A 21,608-nucleotide genomic window follows, 5' to 3' on the forward strand; every position below is an offset into this window, starting at 1 on the left:
CTCAACAGGAACCCCTGCCCAATCCTGTTTCATATCAGATGAAATATGTCCCACTCTTTACCCACCCCTGCAAGTCCCCCACTGCCCTCACCTGGAAACCAAGGAACAAGCAAAATCAGGAGAGAGAGACCACCAAGTCCACTCAAAGTCCAACAGCTGTTAAAGAAATGTGGAAAAGAGGGCTAAAATCTGCTCATCTATAGGGTCCTAACTATTACTCAGGAACTTAACAGTTATCGAAGAACAATGAAAAGAATGTGGTAGCAATGGGAGCTTATTAAGTTCCAGGGATGTCTCAGAGCTGGCTTGGCGACAGGGAGCTAGGCCTGGCTACACACAATAGGAGGTGAGCAGAGTAGGGGGACATCTTCTCTTGTCCCTGAAAGGGGGAGGGATGCAGATAGGAAAGGTCAAGGAAATGGAACTCTCCCAACAAACACAAGTGATAGGTCTCAATCTAGTAAGTGCTAAACCAAACGAATTAGAAAAAATCCTACCGTCACACACCATCTCATTCTGCCAGCTCACTTCTCCTCTCTGGAAGGAAAAACAAAGCCTTTTCTCTTTCGTGGTTTAACTGAACTCAGATCTTTCAGCACTAAAACAGACTTCTCATGTTATGTATGCCCTCAAAAGCAAAGAGGCAGCAGTATTTTATTTCACATATTTAAAAAGCCCTTTTCCTTTATTTGCCCTATTTTATTGTTCTTCATAGTATTTCAACCCCACCTGAAATTTTTTTAAACTCTACACCCAGGGGTGCCTGGGTGGCTCAGATGGTTGGGCGTCTGCCTTCGGCTCAGGTCATGATCTCAGGGTCCTGGGATCGAGCCCCGCATCGGGCTCCCTGCTTGGCGGTGAGCCTGCTTCTCCCTCTCCCTCTACTGTTCCCCCTGCTTGTGCTCTCTCGCTCTGTCAAATAAATAAATAAAATCTTTAAAAAAAAATAAACTCTACACCCAACGTGGAACTCAAACCTCATGACCCCAAGATCAAGAGTCTCATGCTCTACTGACTGAACCAGCCAGGTGCCCCTAAAATTTTAAGTATTTATTTAGTTGTTGGTTTCCCACCACCACCAACCAACCAACAACCAACCAATTCAACTCAACCCAAGACACACACACACACACATGCACTGAATGAATGAAATTGTTCCATGTTATATCAACCACATCGAATGCAGTATTGCTTGTAAATTGTGCTTTAATTTCTGCAATCAGATATGATGCAGTGAGATACAAGTATAAACGTTCATTGTACATTGGGAAAATAGAAATCACATTTATACAGATAATAGCCCAACAGCTTATTCCCTTTAAAAAAAAAAGTTTTGAATGTTTTTAAAGCTAATTTATTTTCAGTGTAAAAACTTGGAGGTATAAACAAACTCAAGATATTATATACAGTAAATTAATGTACATTTCCAAATTTGCACAGTGCAGCATTTTAAACAAAGTAAATGGTCTCATTTCAGCTTTTACTGTTAAGCATAATCCATATCTCAATCTTGAATAAAAATGTCACAATATATAAACCCACTGAGAATTCTGTACACAAATACAAGTTTATAGAAATCTGATTTCAAATATAAATACATAAATTGTCATGACCTCACATGTTACAACAGCTTATTTTTCTATTGTACTTTTTTTAAAAAAATCATAGAAAAATATTTCAACACACATTCAACCGCTATGACAAGGGCCATGACCTTGTGCCTTTAAACCATACTTTGTGGAGTGTAAAGCATCACACCAGGCATTTTTGGAATGAAAATTACTAAGATTCTAAGATTGAAGAGGCTATTGTATAAATATTCACGTTATAATATGGTAACAAAAATAGTTAGCTCCATAGTGTATTTGGGAGGCAGTGGGGCAGAGAAGTGGAGGTTAGTGCTAGTTTAAGAAGGCCCACAGAACGTATGTTAAGGTAGCTAATGAACTAGTGTATTTTTAAAATCCCTACTGCAAGCCTAACACTGAAATCACTAGTGAGACTCTTAAGGCAACCAAGACCGGACATGCGTTTGGCCCCCAATGCATGAATCCTGCCCTCTCAGCCTCTGTCATTTTAACAGACCAACCTGGCTCACGTGTCAATGTGGAATGGGGAGAACAGCAAAGCAATTTCTTGTACATACAAAAAGACGATTCAGTGCAAACTGAGAAACTTCTTTGTCAATAGTTTCCAAATTTCTTATTGCCCTCAAGCAACTGAACTTTTTCTAAACATGTAACATTCAAATTGGGATCTACACTGGAGAGCAAATGTATATAAAAGGCAAACATTCAATTTGAAACGTTCTAACATTAGTTTCCCCCCCTTCCTTTTGTGGGTTTTAACAGGGTTCCACTGAGAAAGAAAAAACTGGTCCTTAAAAGTGTACTTTCCTGCATTTAAAAATATATATACCATTTAGACAGCAGATCCAAGGTGACCAGGCATAATCAAGTTTCTTCTATGGCTTTGAAATCGTTGAGGTACTGTAGGAGAACCATCACCTCTGCTATTCATGCTTCTTGGCCTCCCTACAGAAGCCACGTTCAGAAGTGATCCTGCTCACGCCTGCGTGGTTACAGAGACTTTGGGGAGACCGCGTGAGGGCTGCGGCGGAGGACCGTGGGCACAAATGGCCCCAAGCCTCGGCACACTGTTAGAAAAAGGCAAAGCACTTTCAGTTTAACCAACAGATTTAGCAGCAAGATCCTGGGACTCGGTGCACCACAGCAGGGAGCATGGGGACGGCAGTGAGGGGGACGGAGTGGGCAGAGGGAGACCTGGAGCTGTCAGCGCACGGAAAGGGCAGTGGGGCTGGCCGGCTAGCCCACCAGCCCCACACAAAGTGACACAGTCTATGCAAGAGGGGGGATGGCCAGATATGTCAGGATGGGTGACATGGATGGAATTTCCCCAGCTTTTCTCAGGCGAGAGGATGTAGAAGGGAAAAATGCTATGGGTTAAATGAATGCCATACATCTTAATACCTCTATGTGAGTCTTTCAATTTGCCATACACACATCAAATAAAGCTGAACCTGCTCCGAACTAAAGATGGGTAGAGAGACACACACTCTTCCCAACGACTAGATAAATTATCTCGGCACAAAAAAAAAAAAAATTATCTTGGCACAGAAAAGATCTGAAGAAAGTCGAGTCCAAGAATGTCTGACCAAAGCCCTTTCTAGTAGTAAACCCGCCACTGCAGGTTCTGTATAATACTTACGCATCAGACAATGGCCAGTTCTATTATGGGTCAAGTAGTAACTCCTTTCAATTAATAATACTAGAGATACGGTTTTAATTGCATAGTCTTTCAGGAGCATGAAAAAACCACGAGAGCCAGCTCTTTTCCTGAAGGTCCAGGCTTCCTGCTACAGAGCCCTGGACTAATGCCTCCCCGCCCCCCCGCAGCAGTAAGCTTCAGCATGACCCACTAATCCGGAGATGAAACGTGTTCGACTCCTGTCCCAGCCCTCAGCGTTCCTCCTTCACAACCACTGAGCAGACGGGTCACACATCCCCCAGATCCACAAACTCATCTTCTCGTTTGGCCAGATCGTCTTCATCGCCCAGAGCTTTCCAGCCACTGGTGGGCAAGACTGGCTTCGAGGAGTGTCGCTGCAGCAGAGCGAAAGGAAACAAAGAGGACAAGCGGGCAGAGCTCCTCAGCAAAGGGGGGGCCTCTGCCGGGAGGGCCCCCTGGCTGTGGTGTCTCTCGTCGATTTTCTCTTGTAAGTGCTCTACTTCCTCCATCATTTCCAAGAGTTTGCTCATGGTGGCCACTCTGCCGCCACCCAGGATTTGGGCTTCTGGAATCCAGCGCAAATAGCGCTGGGCCCAGACTTTGATTTCTGGCCCCTCGATGTGAGGCAGCAACAGACCGTGGTAGTCCGTGGGCTTGCTGTGCCAGCTTTCATAGAACTCTCGAAAGTTGTCTTGCAGCTCATCAGAAGAATTAATTAATTTGCTAATTCTCCTGCCCAGAAGGTTTTTAATTAAATGATCTGTTTCTTCCCTGAAAAATCCTCTTTTGGGAGATGATTTAGATTGGGTAAGTGGTAAAGAAAGTTGTCGTTGATGCTTTGAGAGAAAACACAAATAAAAATCTCTGGTTAGCTAACAGCAGTTACAATCATTCCTCTCAAAAAAGGAAAAAAAAAAAGCAGGGTTGCGGGGGGGGGCATAATCCTGCGTTAACAAGAGTCATGAGAAATCAGAACCGCCATGTGAATGAAAAATCATTAAAAAGCAGTAACCTGGTGGGGGAGGGGGTTCTTGTTTACTCCACGACGCAAACATTAGATGCACATGGCATTTAGAGACAAACAGGTGGAAGCAGGCACGTGCAGGGCTGTGCAGGAAGGTGGGCTGTGACAGGAAGAGCAGCTTTCTACTTCCTCCTCTCCTGGCACAGGCACAGTGAGCACTTCCGAAGAACAAGCTTAACTCAAGCTGGGCTGCCGAATTTGGGCAGTGCGGGTGTGAGGCCTATTCATTTTCCGGAGACAGCAAAATGTTTCTTCCTTAAGAACATTCTGAACACCTGGGAGGAAGCAGTGCTGACTACCTGAAGATCCCATCGCTTTAATGAACTACATTTGCAGGTTATCAGGCATCCAGTGGGAGTCCAAGCCTATGTCATCAAGATTCTTTTGGACAAAGAGACAAGTGGGAGCAGAAGGAATTTGAGGAACTGGCTAAATGGGCCAGATGTTCTTGCCTGACAAGCTGTGCTGAGTAGAAGATGCAAGAGCATTGACATTATTTTCCTCCCCAGTAATTCTACCTGCAGCCAAAGCAAGGTATTCTAAACTGAGGAGCACCAGGACGGGGCTGTGAAGATGGGTAAAGAGGTAAAAGGTTACAAGGACCCCCGGGGCCCAATGGAGAGGTCAGCAGTGTGGGGAGATGCTGTTTCTCCCCAGCTCTTTTGCTCCTGAGGTGTCCGTTTGAAATAAGAAGTCAACAGTTTTATGGGCAGGCTAGCCCTATAACTCTCATATATTCCTGCCAGTGGTTCTTCCTGGGGGCGGGGGGGGCAGCGGAAGCATCCTTTATTATGGAATACAGAACAATAAAAATATAAAGAAGAAAAGCAAAACCAGCCACAATGCCACAACTCAGAGCTGACCAGGATTTTTGACTTTCCAGCGGGGATAGGAGCACCGAAGGCCAGGAGTCAGCCTGGAGTGTTTGCCGCCTGCCGGGTTCTGTGCTCGGTGCTTTACATACATCGACTTGGCCAATTCTCCAAGTCACTGTTCCTGCCCCGTTTTACAAACGAGGAAACCAAGGCACAGACATTAACACACGAAGACCCCAGCTATACAGTGCTAAAGGCAGTTTTACATACAGTCTGGCTCCAGAGACTGGACCCTTAATGGAACTCCACTTGTCTTGGAAGCCCCTCCTCTCAACCCCTAAGTGAACAGTGGGTTCAAGAAGGGCAGGGTGGGAGTGGCATGCCTGGTCCAGGCTGAGGTTGAGATCGCATGCCTGAGCGGGGCCCACCGCCTCGAATGGCAATGCAAAACCAGTGCTTCATGCTGCTCAGCCACAGCCTCTTTTGTTTCTATAGAACTTTTCCAAGGCCATCTGCCCACTCAACAAGGGGCCCAAAGCCCAACACATGATGTCCTAACACAAAGGCTTCAAAGTTCCTCGTCACCCCAGCCCCAACTCTTCAGCTGATACAATCTGAGATTCTCCAACTCTGGCTCAAACCTCCTGCACCTGTCAGCTCCTGGAGCCTCGGCCATCTGCTCCTGATTACAGGGAGAAAGGACACTGAGAAAAACTGGATCTGGTCACAGAAATGAAATCCAGCCTTGCAAGGGGGAGCCTCAGTTTCCTTCCATGCGACATATGGAATCAGGCCTCGCTGTCTCTGAGGTCCCTTGCCCCCTCCAGCCCGGGGCACTTCTGAGATCCTGAACAGGTGAGAAGTGTGCATGCAGCCACCAGGGGGCACAGCACACTGAGGAGAAACGGACCTCGGGCCAAGCTGTTCCAGAGCTCAGGGCAGTTCTGGTCCAGCGGGCAGGAAAGAGACTAAGCTGGGAGGGGAAACATCCACCCCGGCCCTGAGGACCCTTGAAAGAGGAAAGCGACAGTTCAAAGTTGTTCAGCAGCTGGTATCTTCTGCAAGAGCGGGCCGCGGCTCACCGGGCCCCCAAGCCTCTTCAGAACGGAGCACCTCCCTCACCAGGACTGGCCAGGCTCCCTGGACGGCAGGTGGGATCAGAAGAAGGGCAGTGGAGAAGGCAGAGACACACACTGACCTGGGATTCATCACTACCGCTTTCCCCTTTGTGGGGTCTGGTGGGGGGAAGTTCCAGGCCAGGAGACAGAGTCAGGAGATGGCATGGAAATCAATGATCATCTAGGGAACTTGGGGGTTTTAATAACTAGTACAACGAGTAACAAATATCTGAAGGGATAGCCAAATAATTTGACAGTTTTGGTTTATAGCACAGGTGAGCAAAGGACAGCCCACAGCCGATCAGGCCCGGTGCCTATTTTTGTAAATACCGGGACACAGCCGCGCTCCATCGGTAGAGAGCAGGAGCTGGGCTGGGGACTGTGTGGCCCTTAACAGAATAGACTGTAGACGCAGCTCAACGAAGAAAGGTCTTGCTACTGCAGACATGAGCCGGTACAGACGGAGCAAACCCCACAATTAATGCTCCTTCTGCCCTAACCACACTCAGGTAGAGAGTACACACGAGCCCATGCGGCACAGCTGTCTTGGCAGTAACCTCCCCAGTGACACTGAGCAGATGGCCGTGTCTCATCAGGGCAAAGGCTGATGTGCTGACAGCAAGTGAGTCTCACGGGCCCTGACAGTTTGCCCACCACAAACCTGGACTCTGCAGGCTGTTTACAGAATGTAAAGTTACAGGATGTAACTTTCCTCCTGACATACATGGGGATCTCTGGGCAGATGAAAGGGGTTAGACATGTGGTCATCTTACTTTCAAACGCGTTCCTTTCCGCTGGCCTTTGTCCAGTTTTGGCTTTTCCACATAAAGAGGGTTTTTGAGCAACATCTGGGCTTTAGATTCAAACTGTACGGACCAATCCCACACGGTGAGCAGATTCAAAGGCTTGCTTTGTGTATCTTGGCTTTCCCTACCCTGCCAAAACAAGCACAGGTCACGACGGTTCCCAGGGAGGGCTGGGGAGAGCAAGCACACAACGCCAAGAGACCCGCACCAGGAAGGGCGCTCCTGCCCTGCCCGGAGACCGACCACTCATGGGTCCTCCTTTTGAAAGGCTGCAGCTGTCAGTGGTTGTTCACTTAAGGCTTTGGGTGGGAAGGGAGAGAGGGAAGACGGTCACCTTATTTTCCAGTGGCCCACGTGCCACCCACTGATGGGCACTTTCACCACAACCCTTGTGAGGTCACTATTTCTCACATTTTATATTTGAGGAAGCTGAGGCTCAGAAAACTGAGGTGAACTGCCTGAGCTCTTGAAGCTGGTGAGCAATGGAACTGGGCCTGTGTCACTGGAAGACCACGTTCTGTGCCCCCACTTCACTGAGGAATTTGCTAAAACCACTCCCGAAGAACCAGCTCAGGCAAACCCGGAGGCCAGCAGAAAAGCCGGCCAAAGGCATTCAGCGTGGTTAGAAAGTAAAAACTCCCAGGAACGAGGCCTCAAGGGAGACTAAAGGAGTTTAAGATGGAAAGTAAAAGCCTAGCTTCCCTGCTCTGCCTCATCTCCATTTTCTTCAGAGTAACTCCAGGCATCAAGTAAATGGAAGAGAAGGCTGACCGTTTTTACAAAGAACAACTTTTAATTTTGCTTAATTCCTCACCTCCAACACTTGCTCTCCCAGCTCCAATATTTACTGTGTGGCCTTGGGCCAATTACTCATCCTCTCAGTGCCTCAGCATCTCAGGATAAGAATGTGGACCCCACAGGGTGCTGTGAGAATTATCAATACCCAGAAAGCACTCAAAACAGGGCCCAGTATGGGGCGCCTGGGTGGCTCAGTCGTTAAGCGTCTGCCTTCGGCTCAGGTCATGATCCCAGGGTCCTGGGATCGAGCCCCACATCGGGCTCTCTGTTCAGCAGGGAGCCTGCTTCTCTCTCTCCCGCTCTGCCTGCTTGTGTTCCCTCTCTCACTGTCTCTCTCTGTCAAATAAATAAATAAAATCTTTAAAAAACAAACAAACAAAAAAAACAGGGCCCAGTATATTGTTACACAAATATTCTTTACATCAAAACCATTGCAATCTACTTGTGAGTCAGGGCTTCTTTAATGCACAGGTTCCTAAGAGGGACTCTTACCATGTTAATATCTTTTTGATGAGGCGAATTGAAGAAGAAGGTGCTAAAAATAGGTATGTACAGACTATCTGACAAAACAGTCAGGTAAGTCTCTGTGAAATCAAATGCTGGGGGATGCTGGTGCACCAGCTGCCAGACGCAATCCAAGAAAAGCAGGAACACAGGAACCTATGTGAAAACAAGGTACATGTTACTAAGCAGGCACTGAAAGGCCAAGGCCAGCTGTCCCGAGTTCAGGGGCAGCCATCTCAACAGTTGTGGAATAACCACTTCTGGGCACTATATTCTCTGAGAAACAACAGTAGACTCCATCCTATTCCAAGCAATGAATATGCTCAACTGAGGTCACATGCCTGTAGATTAATATCCGTATTCGGCAGTACTGATCTGTGTAAAAGACATTTCAAAGATGAAATATGTAAAATCTCATTACTGATCAAGCATTGACAGATGAGCATTTGCAACTGATTTTGATGATAGGGAACACTTTGAATCCCAATTAAGTGAAATTGTTATCTCCCCTCCAAAAAGAGTTCCATTCTTCTCACTTGTACTCAATATTTTGAATTTTGTCAATATTCCTTTTTCCGCCCCCACAATGACGGTGCAGAAGAGAAAGAGACCGGGAAAGAAGGCAGAAGCAGCAAAGGTGAGTTTCTAAGCTTTTTTCACAAGTGTACAGATTTTTTTAACTGATAGCCTCCTTTGTTAGCTACCTAGAGGCAAGCCCTTTAAAGGCAGAGAGAGGTTTCTAGTGTGCTTTATCATTCACAAAGTGTTTATCCTTCTGAGCCAGTGACCCTGCCAGGGGAAGACAAGCCATGTCACGGCCTCTCCCTTATGGAGGCTGCCCACACCCCATGCAGCTCAGAAGAGAGACAGGAGTTGGGAATCCAGCTCTTGAACCAAATGCAGGGCTGCATCCATTATATCTCAAAGCAAACAACCCCATTTTCCTTTAAAACTCCAATATGGTGTCAAGTAAACTCAAGTATAAAAATATAATTTTAAAGATTTAAGAAATATAATTTTAAAGATTTAAGAATTGTGCTCGGTTAAGCAACTGACTCTTAGTTTCGGCTCACATCCTGATCTCAGGGTCGTGGGATCAAGCCCCATGTTGGGCTCCCTGTTTGGTGCGGAGTCTGCTTGGGATACTCACTCCTTTTCCCTCTGCTCCCAACCCCCAAATAAATAAATCTTTAATAAAAATAATTTAAAAATTTTAAAAATAAAAATTTTAAAACTTCAAGAAATGAAAGTAGTCATGTAATAGAAGAAAAAAGAAAGACCAACATGTTGATGTTGAGATGTTAAGAAATGTTTATATAGCAACTTTTTTTTCTTTTTTTAAGATTTTTTTTTTTTTTTTTTTATATTAGAGAGAGAGAGAGAAACAGCATGAGAAGGGAGAGGGTCAGAGGGAGAAGCAGGCTCCCCGCCGAGCCGGGAGCCCGATGTGGGACTCGATCCCAGGACTCCAGGACCATGACCTGAGCCGAAGGCAGTCGCTTAACCAACTGAGCCACCCAGGCGCCCCAGCAACTTTTTTTTTCTTAAAGACTTTATTTATTTGACAGAGAGCACAAACAGGGGGAGCAGAAGACTCCCCGCTGAGCAGGGAGCCCAATGGGGGCTCCATCCCAGGACCCCGGGATCATGACCCAAGCCAAAGGCAGACGCTTAATCGACTGAGCCACCCAGGTGCCCCTATATAGCAACTTTATTTCACACCTTATTTTCTGCTCAATGTATCATTTAAATAGAATGGAAAATATCTGAACCTTATTGTAGAGGCAGGAAAATGGGTTCAGAAAGTTTGGTTGACTTCTCCAAAGGCTGGATGAAAGCAGATCAGACTGGATCTGTTCTTGGACTTATTCCCGCCCCCCCCCCCGCCCGCCCCCACGGTACCTGTCCGTCCTCACGTTCTCAAGATATCCAAAACATACTCTTCCCCACAAAGTATCAGCTCTCTCTGCCCATCATGTTATTTGAGTCCCATTAACCTTGCAAAGTCCTCAGAAAGGCAAAGTCCATTCTAAGACTGAAAATGGTGATTTCCATTCAGCTTGATGGGACACAGATGAGCAGAGACCAGGCCTGAAAGAAACCTCAAGCCTAGCTAGAGAAGCTGGGGTCTTCCAGGAATTCGGAGAGACTCCTACAATTTCTGTTAATTCCATAAAACTGCTCCCCACCCGACACAGCCACATTTATTATCTGGAGTAAGAACAGCCATGAGTCCTTCTCCTAGAATACGGGAACTTCGCAGGTGACTTAACTAAAGAAAGTTCACCTGTTTTCATTTTACCTTCCATAGTCATTAATAATGTAGCCAAAGTAGTTTACACAGCTGCAGCTGAGACAAGTACACCGCAATTTGGGGGGCTAACTAAACTACAATGCTAACTCGCCTACGCCTGAATTCAGGGTCCATGCGGGGAGCAATTCACATGGCCAGGAGCAGAAGAGGTTGTGTACACAGCGGACATATACTGCCGATAAGGTCCTGGTAATGGATGGCATTAACATAACCCCCTGCTTTATTCTGAAAAGATTTATGTGTTATTATGTATTTTCTGTAACTAACTTGTATACTGGATATTCATTTTTTTTTTTTGCAAAGATTAACTTAACAGAAATTGTAGGAGTCTCTCTGAATTGATTTTTAAGTTTTACAACAAATCAATGTTATTCCCATCATGAAATAAATATCCACCCTTAGTGTACACAATTTATAAGAGAAGGATCTGAACACACTAACCCCTTTCCTTGGGGAAGGGCTTCGATACCATTTAAAGCATTCAGAGTCATCAAACGGTGAAGTGAACACAGCCTTCCTAACAAGCCCATCGGCATGCACTTAGCAAGCAGTAACCCTCCATCTGAAGACAGGTATTAAGAGATCGGGGACTTCTGCAATGAGGACACTCACCTCCTCTTTGTCACTCTGACGGAGGTGGTTGCAGCGATCCAGGAAACAGTGCCCACCCATGATCCATTCCTTTTGGACGAGGCTCTGGAAACCAACCCTGGTTCTGCAGTGGGGGTCCATCATCACTTGCACCAGAGAGGAAAGGAGGCAGCAGAGGTCGGAAGCGTTCTCCTCTGGGAGGGGCCCCAGCGCCAGTACAAAGAGGCAGGAGAATGTGAAGTTATTTAAAGCCGCCCAGAGCACTTGCACAGTTAATAACAGGGTTCCCCAAACCAAAGTCGGCTTGCTAACTGACAGTCAAGCCCTACTTCTCTGAAGCCAAAGATGCCAATGGGAAACAAGGTAGTGTTTTCAGACCGAGGGACAAACTGCTTCTGGCCAGTCTCATACAGGTTCCCGAATACTCTGGCCCTAAGCAGGGATTTGCTTACTGAATGAATAAAACGTGGCATGTCAAGTCCACTGTCAGCACGTGGGCATCCCGGCGTGCCACACAACGAGGACAGAACCATACACAAGATGGCGGCCTGCAGGGCTTCACAGACCAACTTCAAACCTCTTCCAGCTGCTGTGTCAAAGCAAAAGTCCTCACTGGACCCACTGTTCCCAGGCTCGGCTGCTTCTCAGACTCACCTCGGAGCTCCTTTCCTGCACTCCCTCTGCTTTGGAGGAAGTGTAATCTCTCTGGACCCCCTTATTCCCAGCTCCACAGCGCTTTCTGTTTCTGTCTGAGAGCACCGAGGTGCTCTGCCTAGCCTGGAGGAGAAACTCCCTTCGGGCTACTTCCACGCGCCCACCCCCAGAGCGCACCATACAAAACCTGTACGATGAAAATTCAGTGCACACACTTGTTTAGCATTCAGGACTCACAGCTAATAAAAGCATACATCACCATCCATACATTTGCCTTAGAGTTTTCAGATCCTAAAAGGGAGGGTCTACATCCCCGTGGTTTCCCCTTTACAGAAAGAAGTGCAACCAAGCTGCTATTTAAAAATGCCCATGGGGAGGACAGTGCTAGTAGCGGTGCAGTTAGAGAAACTTGAGAATGAATTCTCAGTAGGTAGAAAATTCTCATTCTGACCCTGTCATGGTGAGGCACTACGGCCCAGGCTTAGGCGTGGGCTTCTGTTTCTCTCCCAGGAGACAGGTCTCAACTACAGGAGTGCATGCATTTCAAAGAAACAGTTTCGTCTATGGAGTGCTATCAGGTTTTGAAACAAGTCTCATTTTTAAGGGAATCTTCCTCCTTGCATCTGAAGGATATTAATAGTATATGTGTGGGTAACAGGAAGAGTGGCTAGAAAAGGAGATTTCAAAGGAGACAACTCAGTGGTCCATCTGGGAGCAAGTGACTTCTCACAACTCAGCCAAAGATGCAAATTTCGTTTATGCGACTCTGACTACTGCCGTCTGGCCCTTACTTCCATCTCTCAGACCCCAATCTATCCCTCCTCCTTTGCACCAGTTACTCAGTCAGTACTCTGTTCTGCCATTGGTGATAAGGTCTTTTTCAATAACGTGCTCAGGTCAACTCTCTCATTAGGCTGTAAACTTCTAAAAGGCAGAAGTATACAGCTCTGCACATGGCAGGTGCTCAATAAATGTACTCAAATTGAAGTCACTGAGCCAATATCAGGTGGTACAGAAGCCCCAGGCAGACACATTTTCCAGCCTGCCCACAGAGGCTAAATTTCAGCAATCACGGAGTGCATCAGAGCAATGGTAAAAGCTTCAGGGTATGAAAGCAGGAGATGATCTACTGAATTGGAGGTACAGGTCTATAAGAAGTTAAAATATTCTAAATAGCAAACATAATATTTTAGCTGAGATCTAATCAATTTCAGCAACCTTTTTAAAAAAGCGGTTTACACCTGTTTTTACACATTCTGAATGTGTATGTCCTGTTGGCAAGTATAGCAAGTTAAGCCCACTGAGGAAAAGGAAATCATGACACAAAGTTTCTACGGCAACTGCACAAGGTTGTCAAACACAAAGGTATAAAAATAACAATTAAACCATCCACGGGTTTCTTTTATATAAAAGGAATTATCAAAAGGTTTTAACTTTAACCAAATTGAGTTAATATAAAACAAAATCCAAAGCATTGGAAATGTGACCTTTGGTGAAGATACCAAACAATTCCTTCTTGGGCTGCAAATAGGTCTGCCAAGTTCTAAACGAAGGATTTATTTTTAAACTGTAACACTGACCTCAAACGCAAAGGATTCCAAGGTCAGAGTAGAAAAGAACGGGAAGGATTTCTACACTAGCTCACTCCTTTTATAAGACAATTCCAATTCCATGAAGCTGTGTATACAGAAACTGAATCTCGACTGAAGGAAAATGAAAACCACTCCTTGTGCTTTAAATATATTACCTAAAAGAAGAACGTTCATGTTTTGTGCTTCTAGACATTCTGTAATCTCTATTGCTTTTTTCAGGCAACGTCTAAATTGAAAAGAGACAAGAAAGGGGCGTTAGTTCCTGAGGTTGGTATCAAAACGATGAGAAGTTTAGAGACAGAAAACTGAAGACTAAGGGAGACGATCTCATTTGTTTTTCCACTTGAAATCCTCCAGAAAAGAAGCAATTACCATTTACACTATTCAGATACTGCAACACACTCATTTGCCAATTAGAAACTGAAAAATTTCAGAAAGGAATCCCAAAACTGATGTTAAAATGTTCCTAGGTGATTTCTAAACTACAAACTCTTATTGAGAACTCATGCCTGAGTCTGGCCCGCGAGTCCTAGTAAGACCCACCAATGCCCACGTCAGAACTGTGCCGCACGCCCACATCATTTAATTCAAGGTCACTTGCCAAATGTGTCAGTGTGGCTGACGAGATCCGATATGCCCAGAAATCCCTTTTGTCTGTCTCTGTACACACTATTCCTTTTACAGCTTCGACTGTTCTCTACTTATAACTAGGGGCTTCACAATGCTGTTCCCTGCCTGCAGGGGTGCCTCCCTCGGCCGACTCTTCATTTGTTCTCTGCCCACTCCACATAACGAAGGGTTCTTTTCTGTATGACATTTATCACTGTTTGCAATTATACATTCAAACTGTGGGACACGTGGCAGGCTCTTCAAAACATATTTGTTGATAAGTGTTTGGAGGGCTGAGGCTCCGTGCCACAAACCTCACCGGCAGAACTGAGAGATGCCATGCCAGGTCAAGGGAAGAATTCTTCTCTTTTCTCAAAAGAATCTTAGGGCCGCCGGAGCTATTCTCGCACCCCGATCATCACTTCTGTTCTGTGCCTCCCCCTTTGCCCTCTCCTTTACTTAACGGCAACAGAAAGGAGCTATTCAATATATGAAGCAGGGAAGGGAATGTAATTCTGTCTCTGGGGCTCTCAACCTAATTCCAAAACCCAAAATGACTAATTGAGATTAATCATAAAGTTATGGGAAAAAAAGGGGGGGACACCTGGGTGGCTGCCTTTAGCTCAGGTTATGATCCCAGGGTCCTGGGATCACGCCCCGCAATAATTTTTAAATAGGTAATATACACACAAGACACAGAATTCAAAAAGGTATTCAGTAAAAAGTCAGCATCCCTCCCCTTCACAATCCTGGTTCCTGCTTGGAGGCCAGCACTACTGCCTCAGTTAGGATCTTGGGTTGCCACGCCCCCTCTTCTGCAGTCTTTCAATGCCTAGTCTAGAGCCTACAGAGATCTCCTTCTGAGCAGGTAGCATGTCTATAAATTCAGATCAAATGTGCACAGAATACATAACACGTAAAATCCAGCTGAGCCCTGAAGAAACATGTGATCTAAAGAACAGTTAACTGTGAAATATAACAGTTATTTGTCAATTTGCTTTACTACTTTGAATTGGAGAACTATAAAATTCATGAGCAAAAGAATGGCTTGAAATACCTGATTATGTCAAGCCAGCTGCTGCTTTCCAACAGAGAAAACCATTTTATATCTGTGTCCCAAAATTCGGTACTATTATCTGAAAAAAGAAAAAAGAGTAAGAAGTCAGGTCACTGTTCTCTTCCACGTCTGCCACCAAAAAGCTGTGCTACTCAAGCATGCTGTTCAGACAGTCAGTCCTGGACCTGGACTACAGACTCCAAGCACAGATCTCTGCTTTTAAGCAAAGGACATTTCCAGACCTCAGCTGAAACGGTGTTTGAACTTATATAAGCCCCTGGAAGGGGGTGGCAATCAGAAATGGATTTTTTAGATTTTTATTGCTCAAATAAAAAGTGCCCCACAGTATGTATATAAAGTCACAGTCCACCTTTTAACTCAACAAGGAGAGTAACATGTTTTAGGCAGAAATGGTCAGGACCCAGGCTATACTGTTCCTAGTAGTGGAAAATGCAACAGGATACATCCTGATGCCGGGCAGCCCAAAGCGGGAGATTTGGCTTCTGTTGGAATCCTAAACACACAAACACATTTTCCTTGCTCACTCCTACACCATCCCCCCCACCCACCCTGATACAGAGAACCCTGCGTTTCATGGACATCTAAGACATGTCAAAGTTGCAAACTCAAATCAGTGACAAGGCAGACACTTCTGCGAGTCCTGGAAGATGAGAATGGAAGTGTAGAATCACAGTTCTGCAACAACTAGTGCAGTGAACACTATACGTTCAGGGATCATTTCTATTGTTTGTTACTAGAGAAGTTTCTCTGAACGTGTAGAATACCCAAAATTTAAGATCTGCAAAAAAACCAAAAAAAAAAAAAACGAAAAACAATAAACTAGTGCAATGTATCACTCTCCACCAGATCCCTGCTTTTTATAAATCTATTTTATAACACACAACATAGTGTGTTCTCCTTAGAGGCGGACACTGCTATGTCCCTGGGTGTCATATTCATCTTTATCTCAAATGCCTCCATAGTCAGTGCATTTAATGAAAACTCCAGAAACGTCAGCTGAATGAATGAATCCTAAATTAGCTGGAATCTGCTAGGCTAAAAAGTCCATGTTAGGAAAAACTACATGTAAGTGTGACCAATCTCAGATGGTAATACAGACTCACTGAAGAACGAGGAGAATAGATAACTGAGCTGGTCAAACTGGATTCAAGTCCTAAATTGTTCATAGTGGGCAGCCTAGGCAGGGAAGTGGGGGAGGCTGGGATGTGCATATTTCATTTCTTACTTGTCCATTTCTGCTTAATCTGAAGGGAAAAAAGAGATTTCCACTTGGGGCAGGGCAGGGAGGTCCATTCAACAAGTGACCAACAAGAACAAACAGACCATTCGTTTTATAAATCACCGTGACAGAGCCAGTGAATAGTGGCATTGCACAGTCCACAACTTTTAAAGGGAGAAGCCCCAGTGTTCCCCTCTGGGCAACCGGGGTGCTGGGGATGGAGAGAAGAGGAGGGGTGGGCCTGTGTTCACGGCCACGAGAAGGGGCAGTGGGGCATAAGACTGGAGAAAAATGGGGGGCGGACGTGGCAATGACACGGCCCCTTGACCACCAGCCCGCCCCTCCGCTCCACATCAACCCTCATGGCCACGAGCCTCTGGTGCAAACTGAGCCCAGGGAAAAGGCACCAACTTTCACCTGATCCACATGGCATGTCTTTCCCCATGTGACAGGAAGTTTTTACTCAGCATTCTTCTCACCTATCAGAAAGAGCTGTTTAAATTTAGAGTATGCAGTCTGGATGTCCTGAAGCGACAGGAAGTTGCTGGACAGGTCTTCGGTTTTAACAATTTCATAGGGTGGCCTGTGGATGGTCTTGTAAATTCTAGGTATCAAAAAGTAACGTGAGATTAGAAGAACAGATGTGAATTAGAAATAGCTTATTTGCCCTGAGCACTTACTATGTGCCCAGATCTGTGTGCATAGGATCTTCCCATTCAATCCCTGCCAACGAAGTAACCACCACAGGACTGCTGTCCCTGGTCAGCTGAGGTGGGAATGCAAGCGCATGGGGCACTTCCCAGCCTGAGAGTATGATGATTGTAAACTGACAGAGCCATGATTTGAACCCAAGGCAGTGTAACTTCAAAGCTGTCTTCTTTTCTGTTTTTAATTCATCCACTTTGGGTTTTTTTTTCCCCACATTTTGAAAAATTTCAAACATTTGTTAAAGGACAGTGACATAGGCCATGACCCGGATTTGACCACTGTCGACCTAGGGCCTTCGTGCCACTTCCCCCTAAATACTCAGGCATGCATCTCTAAAAACAACGCAGTTGACATTTTCTATGATTATGTTATACTGACTCCTTTCAAAGCTAATTTTTTAAGTGTATTTTTTTCAGTAATCTCTACTCCCAGTGTGGGGCTCGAACCCACGACCCCGAGATCAGGAGGGACATCCTCTACCAACCGAGCCAGCCACCTGCCCCTCCTTTCAAAGTGATTAAAAACAATCACTCTAGGGGCACCTGGGTGGCTCAGCCCATTAGGCATCTGCCTTCGGCTCAGGTCATGATCCCAGAGCCCCGGAATTGAGCCCCGCATTGGGCTCCCTGCTCAGTGGGGAGTCTGCTTCTCCCTCTCCCTCTGCCCCTCTCCCACTTGTGCTCGCTCGCTCGCTCTCAAATAAATAAATAAGATCTTAAAAACAAACAAAAACCAATCACTCTATGTGGTATTCCCGAGCACTAAGCTGTCAGCAGGTGAACAGGAGTGAACATACTATTAAGCACTGTTCCCCTGCATCTGGGAAAACAAGAACTGAACTAACCAATAAGAAAATGTAGAACAGTACTGACCCATCCAAGAAGCTCTTTTGGATTTGTAAAAGGCCATCATCCTGTTCTTTGGGCAGTGCTGACATTTTCAAAAGGGCACATCCATTATGGCAGGACCAACACCATATCTGCAAAGGGGGAAAAAAGATTTTTCAGATATAACATACACAATCCAGGAGGAGACAGGTAAGCTTAGCATTTAAATTCATACAGGGAAGTGTTTCACTTTAGTAAGAAATGGCTGGATATATTCACCTTTGTTAAGCCAAAGAGTAGTTACGTAAGTGAAAAACACCGATTTAGTCTCAAAACAAAACAAAACAAACCAAACCAGGTCTAGATAGTCACACGCAGCCTTGCCTATGGTCTAACGTATATACCTTTTGACTTGCCTTTAGTGCTGGGAGCTGAGACGATGGTGTCACCACCGTTATCAGCACAGATCTCACGAGAGCGCAGCTTACTCGGTCAGGCATCTTACGTCAATTAACCCATTTGATACTCACAGTCACGCTCGGAGACAGTAAGATCCTTAACCCCATCAACAGCAAGAAACTGAGGCTTGGAGAGAGCAAATAACCTCCTCAAGCTGCACTCCAAGTTGCAGCATTCTGACGAAAGGCCAGATGGCAAGCAGGGGGCAGCTCCTGTCACCAGAGAAAGTTCACACTAGAAAGAAGGGAAGCTGGCCATTCAACGCAGAAGACTGTACATGCAAAGCAGTGCAGTACGTACAGACAATGTGAAGAGGGCTAAGATATGGGTCTACCTTCAAGGAGTTTACACTCTCGAAAGGGAAATACATTTACAAACATAGTAAAAGGTAGAATGTGGTAAATGAAAGAAGAGAATTTCAGGAACAACAAAGGGAAGGCGAGACAAGAAGAAATCATATGAATGACCATAAGTGACAGGTTCAGGCACTTTTCTGGCTGTGGTGGGAACTTTTGTTTGTTTGCTCTATTTTGCAGGAACGAAAGGAAACGAGGACTGATCTTGGGACAAAGTAATCTGCCGGCACAGCCCGGCATGGAGGAGAGGGCAAGGCTGGTTGGGGCAGGTGAGTACAGCTGTGGACTTTGAGCCCCATAAAGGCCTGGTTAAGGGTTGAGAATGGCAAGAGGCCGGCCACTGCTCTGCTGACCGCATCCTCAGCCTTAGCTCAAAGGCAAACCTAGAGGAAGAAGATGCCTTGTACAATTCTGCTACGTGGAGATGGTATCTTTTTGCTTCTCATCTGCAATGAATGGTATAAACCATACACTGGCCATGCTAGCAGCAGACTCCGGGGCCATGAGGTTGAAGATCAGCACACAGTCCAGGTGATACTCTGCACTACACTTAGAAAGCCAGGAGGCACAACTGGTTTGGGGTTTCAGGGGAAGAGGACAGAATCGGTGCTGGTTATATTAGGACCTGTGTGCAGATATCCAGAAGACACATTAGATGAGGGTTACAAGTTTAGGAGGGGAAGGCCGGACTGGGGTTGTGGACATGGCAGCTGGCTGCCAGCAGACATGGAAGAGATGAGAGCCCACCCAGGTAGTGAGGGCAGAGGAACACAGAACTGTTTCAGGAAATGCCAAAAAGCAATGACTCCCCTTCTCAGGGCCAAGCTGTACTTGGACTCTTTAAGATTCAAAATGAGGTTGGAAGTGTTAGGACACCGAGACAAATCGAAGGGCCCTTTGCTGTCCTCCCCCTCCCTTTCCCAATGTCATGCTAAGCAACATACAGAAACCAGCACACAGTTTCTATCCCTCTGCCAAGGGTGGTGGCATTTTGAATGCCCAAGCAATCCTGTCCCCCTAGTTGGGTGCAGCTCACTTGGATAAAAGGGGACAGACACTCTTAGCTATGACTAGGTGACAGGTTCTTTTTTTTTTCCCTAAAGATTTTATTTATTTATTTGACAGAGAGAGACACAGCGAGAGAGGGAACACAAGCAGGGGGAGTGGGAGAGGGAGAAGCAGGCTTCCCGCTGAGTAGGGAGCCCGATGCGGGGCTCGATCCCAGGACCCTGGGATCATGACCTGAGCCGAAGGCAGATGCTAACGACTGAGCCACCCAGGTGCCCCTAGGTGACAGGTTCTAAGAAATTATGTGTCCTTTATCTCTTTTTCTCTCTTCTCCTAGGGCAGAAAGGGTTGGCTCTTGTTGATATTCAGCCATTAATAACTCATTTTCTTTTGAGGGCACAACCATACCTGTCTCATCTCATCTGAGGCAATTCCCTTACTGTTCTCTATTTGAAAAAATAAATAGAAAACAAGCAAAATTCTTGGTCAAAGACAGACTTCTCACTGGAAATTAACAAAAAGCCGGTCTTCTCTTATTGTGGTATGTATAATTTCTGCCTGGTGTCTTAGTATATGTCTTGACAAGAGACAAGAATCACTGCTTGTTAATCCTGTTTAACTTTTAAAAGGGAGAGGGAAAATTATTCACTATTTGATACAGCTTAAGGTCATCTTTCTTAACAGAGCCCAAGACAGAGCTTTAGGGGAACATCTACAACTGGACGCTAGAAAGCAGCGTAAGAAGGAAGGAACTATTAAGGAGGTTAGAGGACCGAGAAAGCACAGTGTGTCCAAAGCAAGTCAAGAATTTAGACACAAAAAAGGTCAAGACCATAATCAGTGTCAAACCTGCAGTGCTGGTATGGGGCAGTGCTGGTACAGGGAGTGCTGGTACTTGGGGGGGAGTGCTGATACTGGGGGGGCAGTGTTGGTACGGGAGGGGACAGTGCTGGTATAGGGGAGGGGGATGCACAAGGCCCGCTGACTTCTGGAGGGTCCATCGCAGAGTAGGGGGTAAAAGTCACAGTGCAAGAAGAAATGAGGAGAGAGTCAAGGAGGGAAAATTAGTACAGAGTCTTTAAAGATGTTTGTCAGTACTGGGAGGGAGAACAAGACAGTAGCTTAACTCTTAACGAGGGGCTTCTTCAGGTCAGGGGAGGCTTGAGTGTGCCTTCAGGTAGAGCGGAACACCAGGAAAGATCCACAGGGAAGGGGGAAGGCTGATGGAAGCAGGCTCCTGACAAAGCAAGGGCAGATGAGATCAAAAGCCAGGCAGCTGTTTAGATTCAGGAGAAGGAAACAAGAGCACAGAGAAAAACCAACAGGAGGTGAAGGGGAAAGCCGAGGGAGGTCTTGTCGAGGGTTGTACACAATCCCACAGAAGTAGGGGAAACATCGTCTCTCAGTACAAAAATTAAGAATGGAATTACAAACTTAAAGAGAATGAAAAAATGGCTTATACCAGCCCTAGGGAAGAATGATACAGGATCCAAAAGGAGTTAAACAACAGACTGCTGAGCAGAAGAAAGGCCCAACTGAGGCAAGGTGACATATGGCTTTTCCGTATCCCATTCAGTAACACTCTGCTGTTCGGTTTGAATAATCTTTAGCAATGTTCACTAACCCCACAGCCAAAAAAGATCAATACTCAGGGGCTGGAGAACAGCAGAGGGTAGAGGAGGCCAAGGTCGCTAGAATGGCCGCAAGGGTATGACTGAACCTACAAATGATGCAGGTCTTCACTGAAAATAAGGCAAGAATAAACACACTAGCTGAAAAGTCAGGGTAAAAAAAAGCATGGAGATACGGAAATGTTCTGGAACTGGAAAGTGGTAATGGTTGCACAACACTGTAAATACAATAAATGCCACTAATGGTA

At 45.7% G+C, this 21,608-nt stretch overlaps 1 protein-coding gene across 1 annotated transcript in view; it reads right to left on the reverse strand.

Moving 5' to 3' along the window:
* Window positions 1-1,194: 1,194 nt before the first annotated feature.
* MTMR12 (myotubularin related protein 12) overlaps window positions 1,195-21,608 on the reverse strand; it is a 67,570-nt gene continuing 47,156 nt past the window's right edge. Inside the window, exons 9-16 of the mRNA XM_032415147.1 lie at window positions 17,952-18,058; window positions 16,851-16,975; window positions 15,132-15,210; window positions 13,621-13,691; window positions 11,241-11,413; window positions 8,303-8,470; window positions 6,980-7,141; window positions 1,195-4,085 (exon numbers count right to left, since the gene is read on the reverse strand). Of these exons, the coding sequence (XP_032271038.1) occupies window positions 3,516-4,085; window positions 6,980-7,141; window positions 8,303-8,470; window positions 11,241-11,413; window positions 13,621-13,691; window positions 15,132-15,210; window positions 16,851-16,975; window positions 17,952-18,058 (1,455 nt within the window). The 3' untranslated portion in view covers window positions 1,195-3,515. The remainder of the gene's footprint in view (window positions 4,086-6,979; window positions 7,142-8,302; window positions 8,471-11,240; window positions 11,414-13,620; window positions 13,692-15,131; window positions 15,211-16,850; window positions 16,976-17,951; window positions 18,059-21,608) is intronic.

The sequence above is a fragment of the Phoca vitulina genome, unplaced genomic scaffold, assembly GCF_004348235.1.
Source record: "Phoca vitulina isolate PV1807 unplaced genomic scaffold, GSC_HSeal_1.0 scaffold17, whole genome shotgun sequence".
Lineage (NCBI taxonomy): Eukaryota > Metazoa > Chordata > Mammalia > Carnivora > Phocidae > Phoca > Phoca vitulina.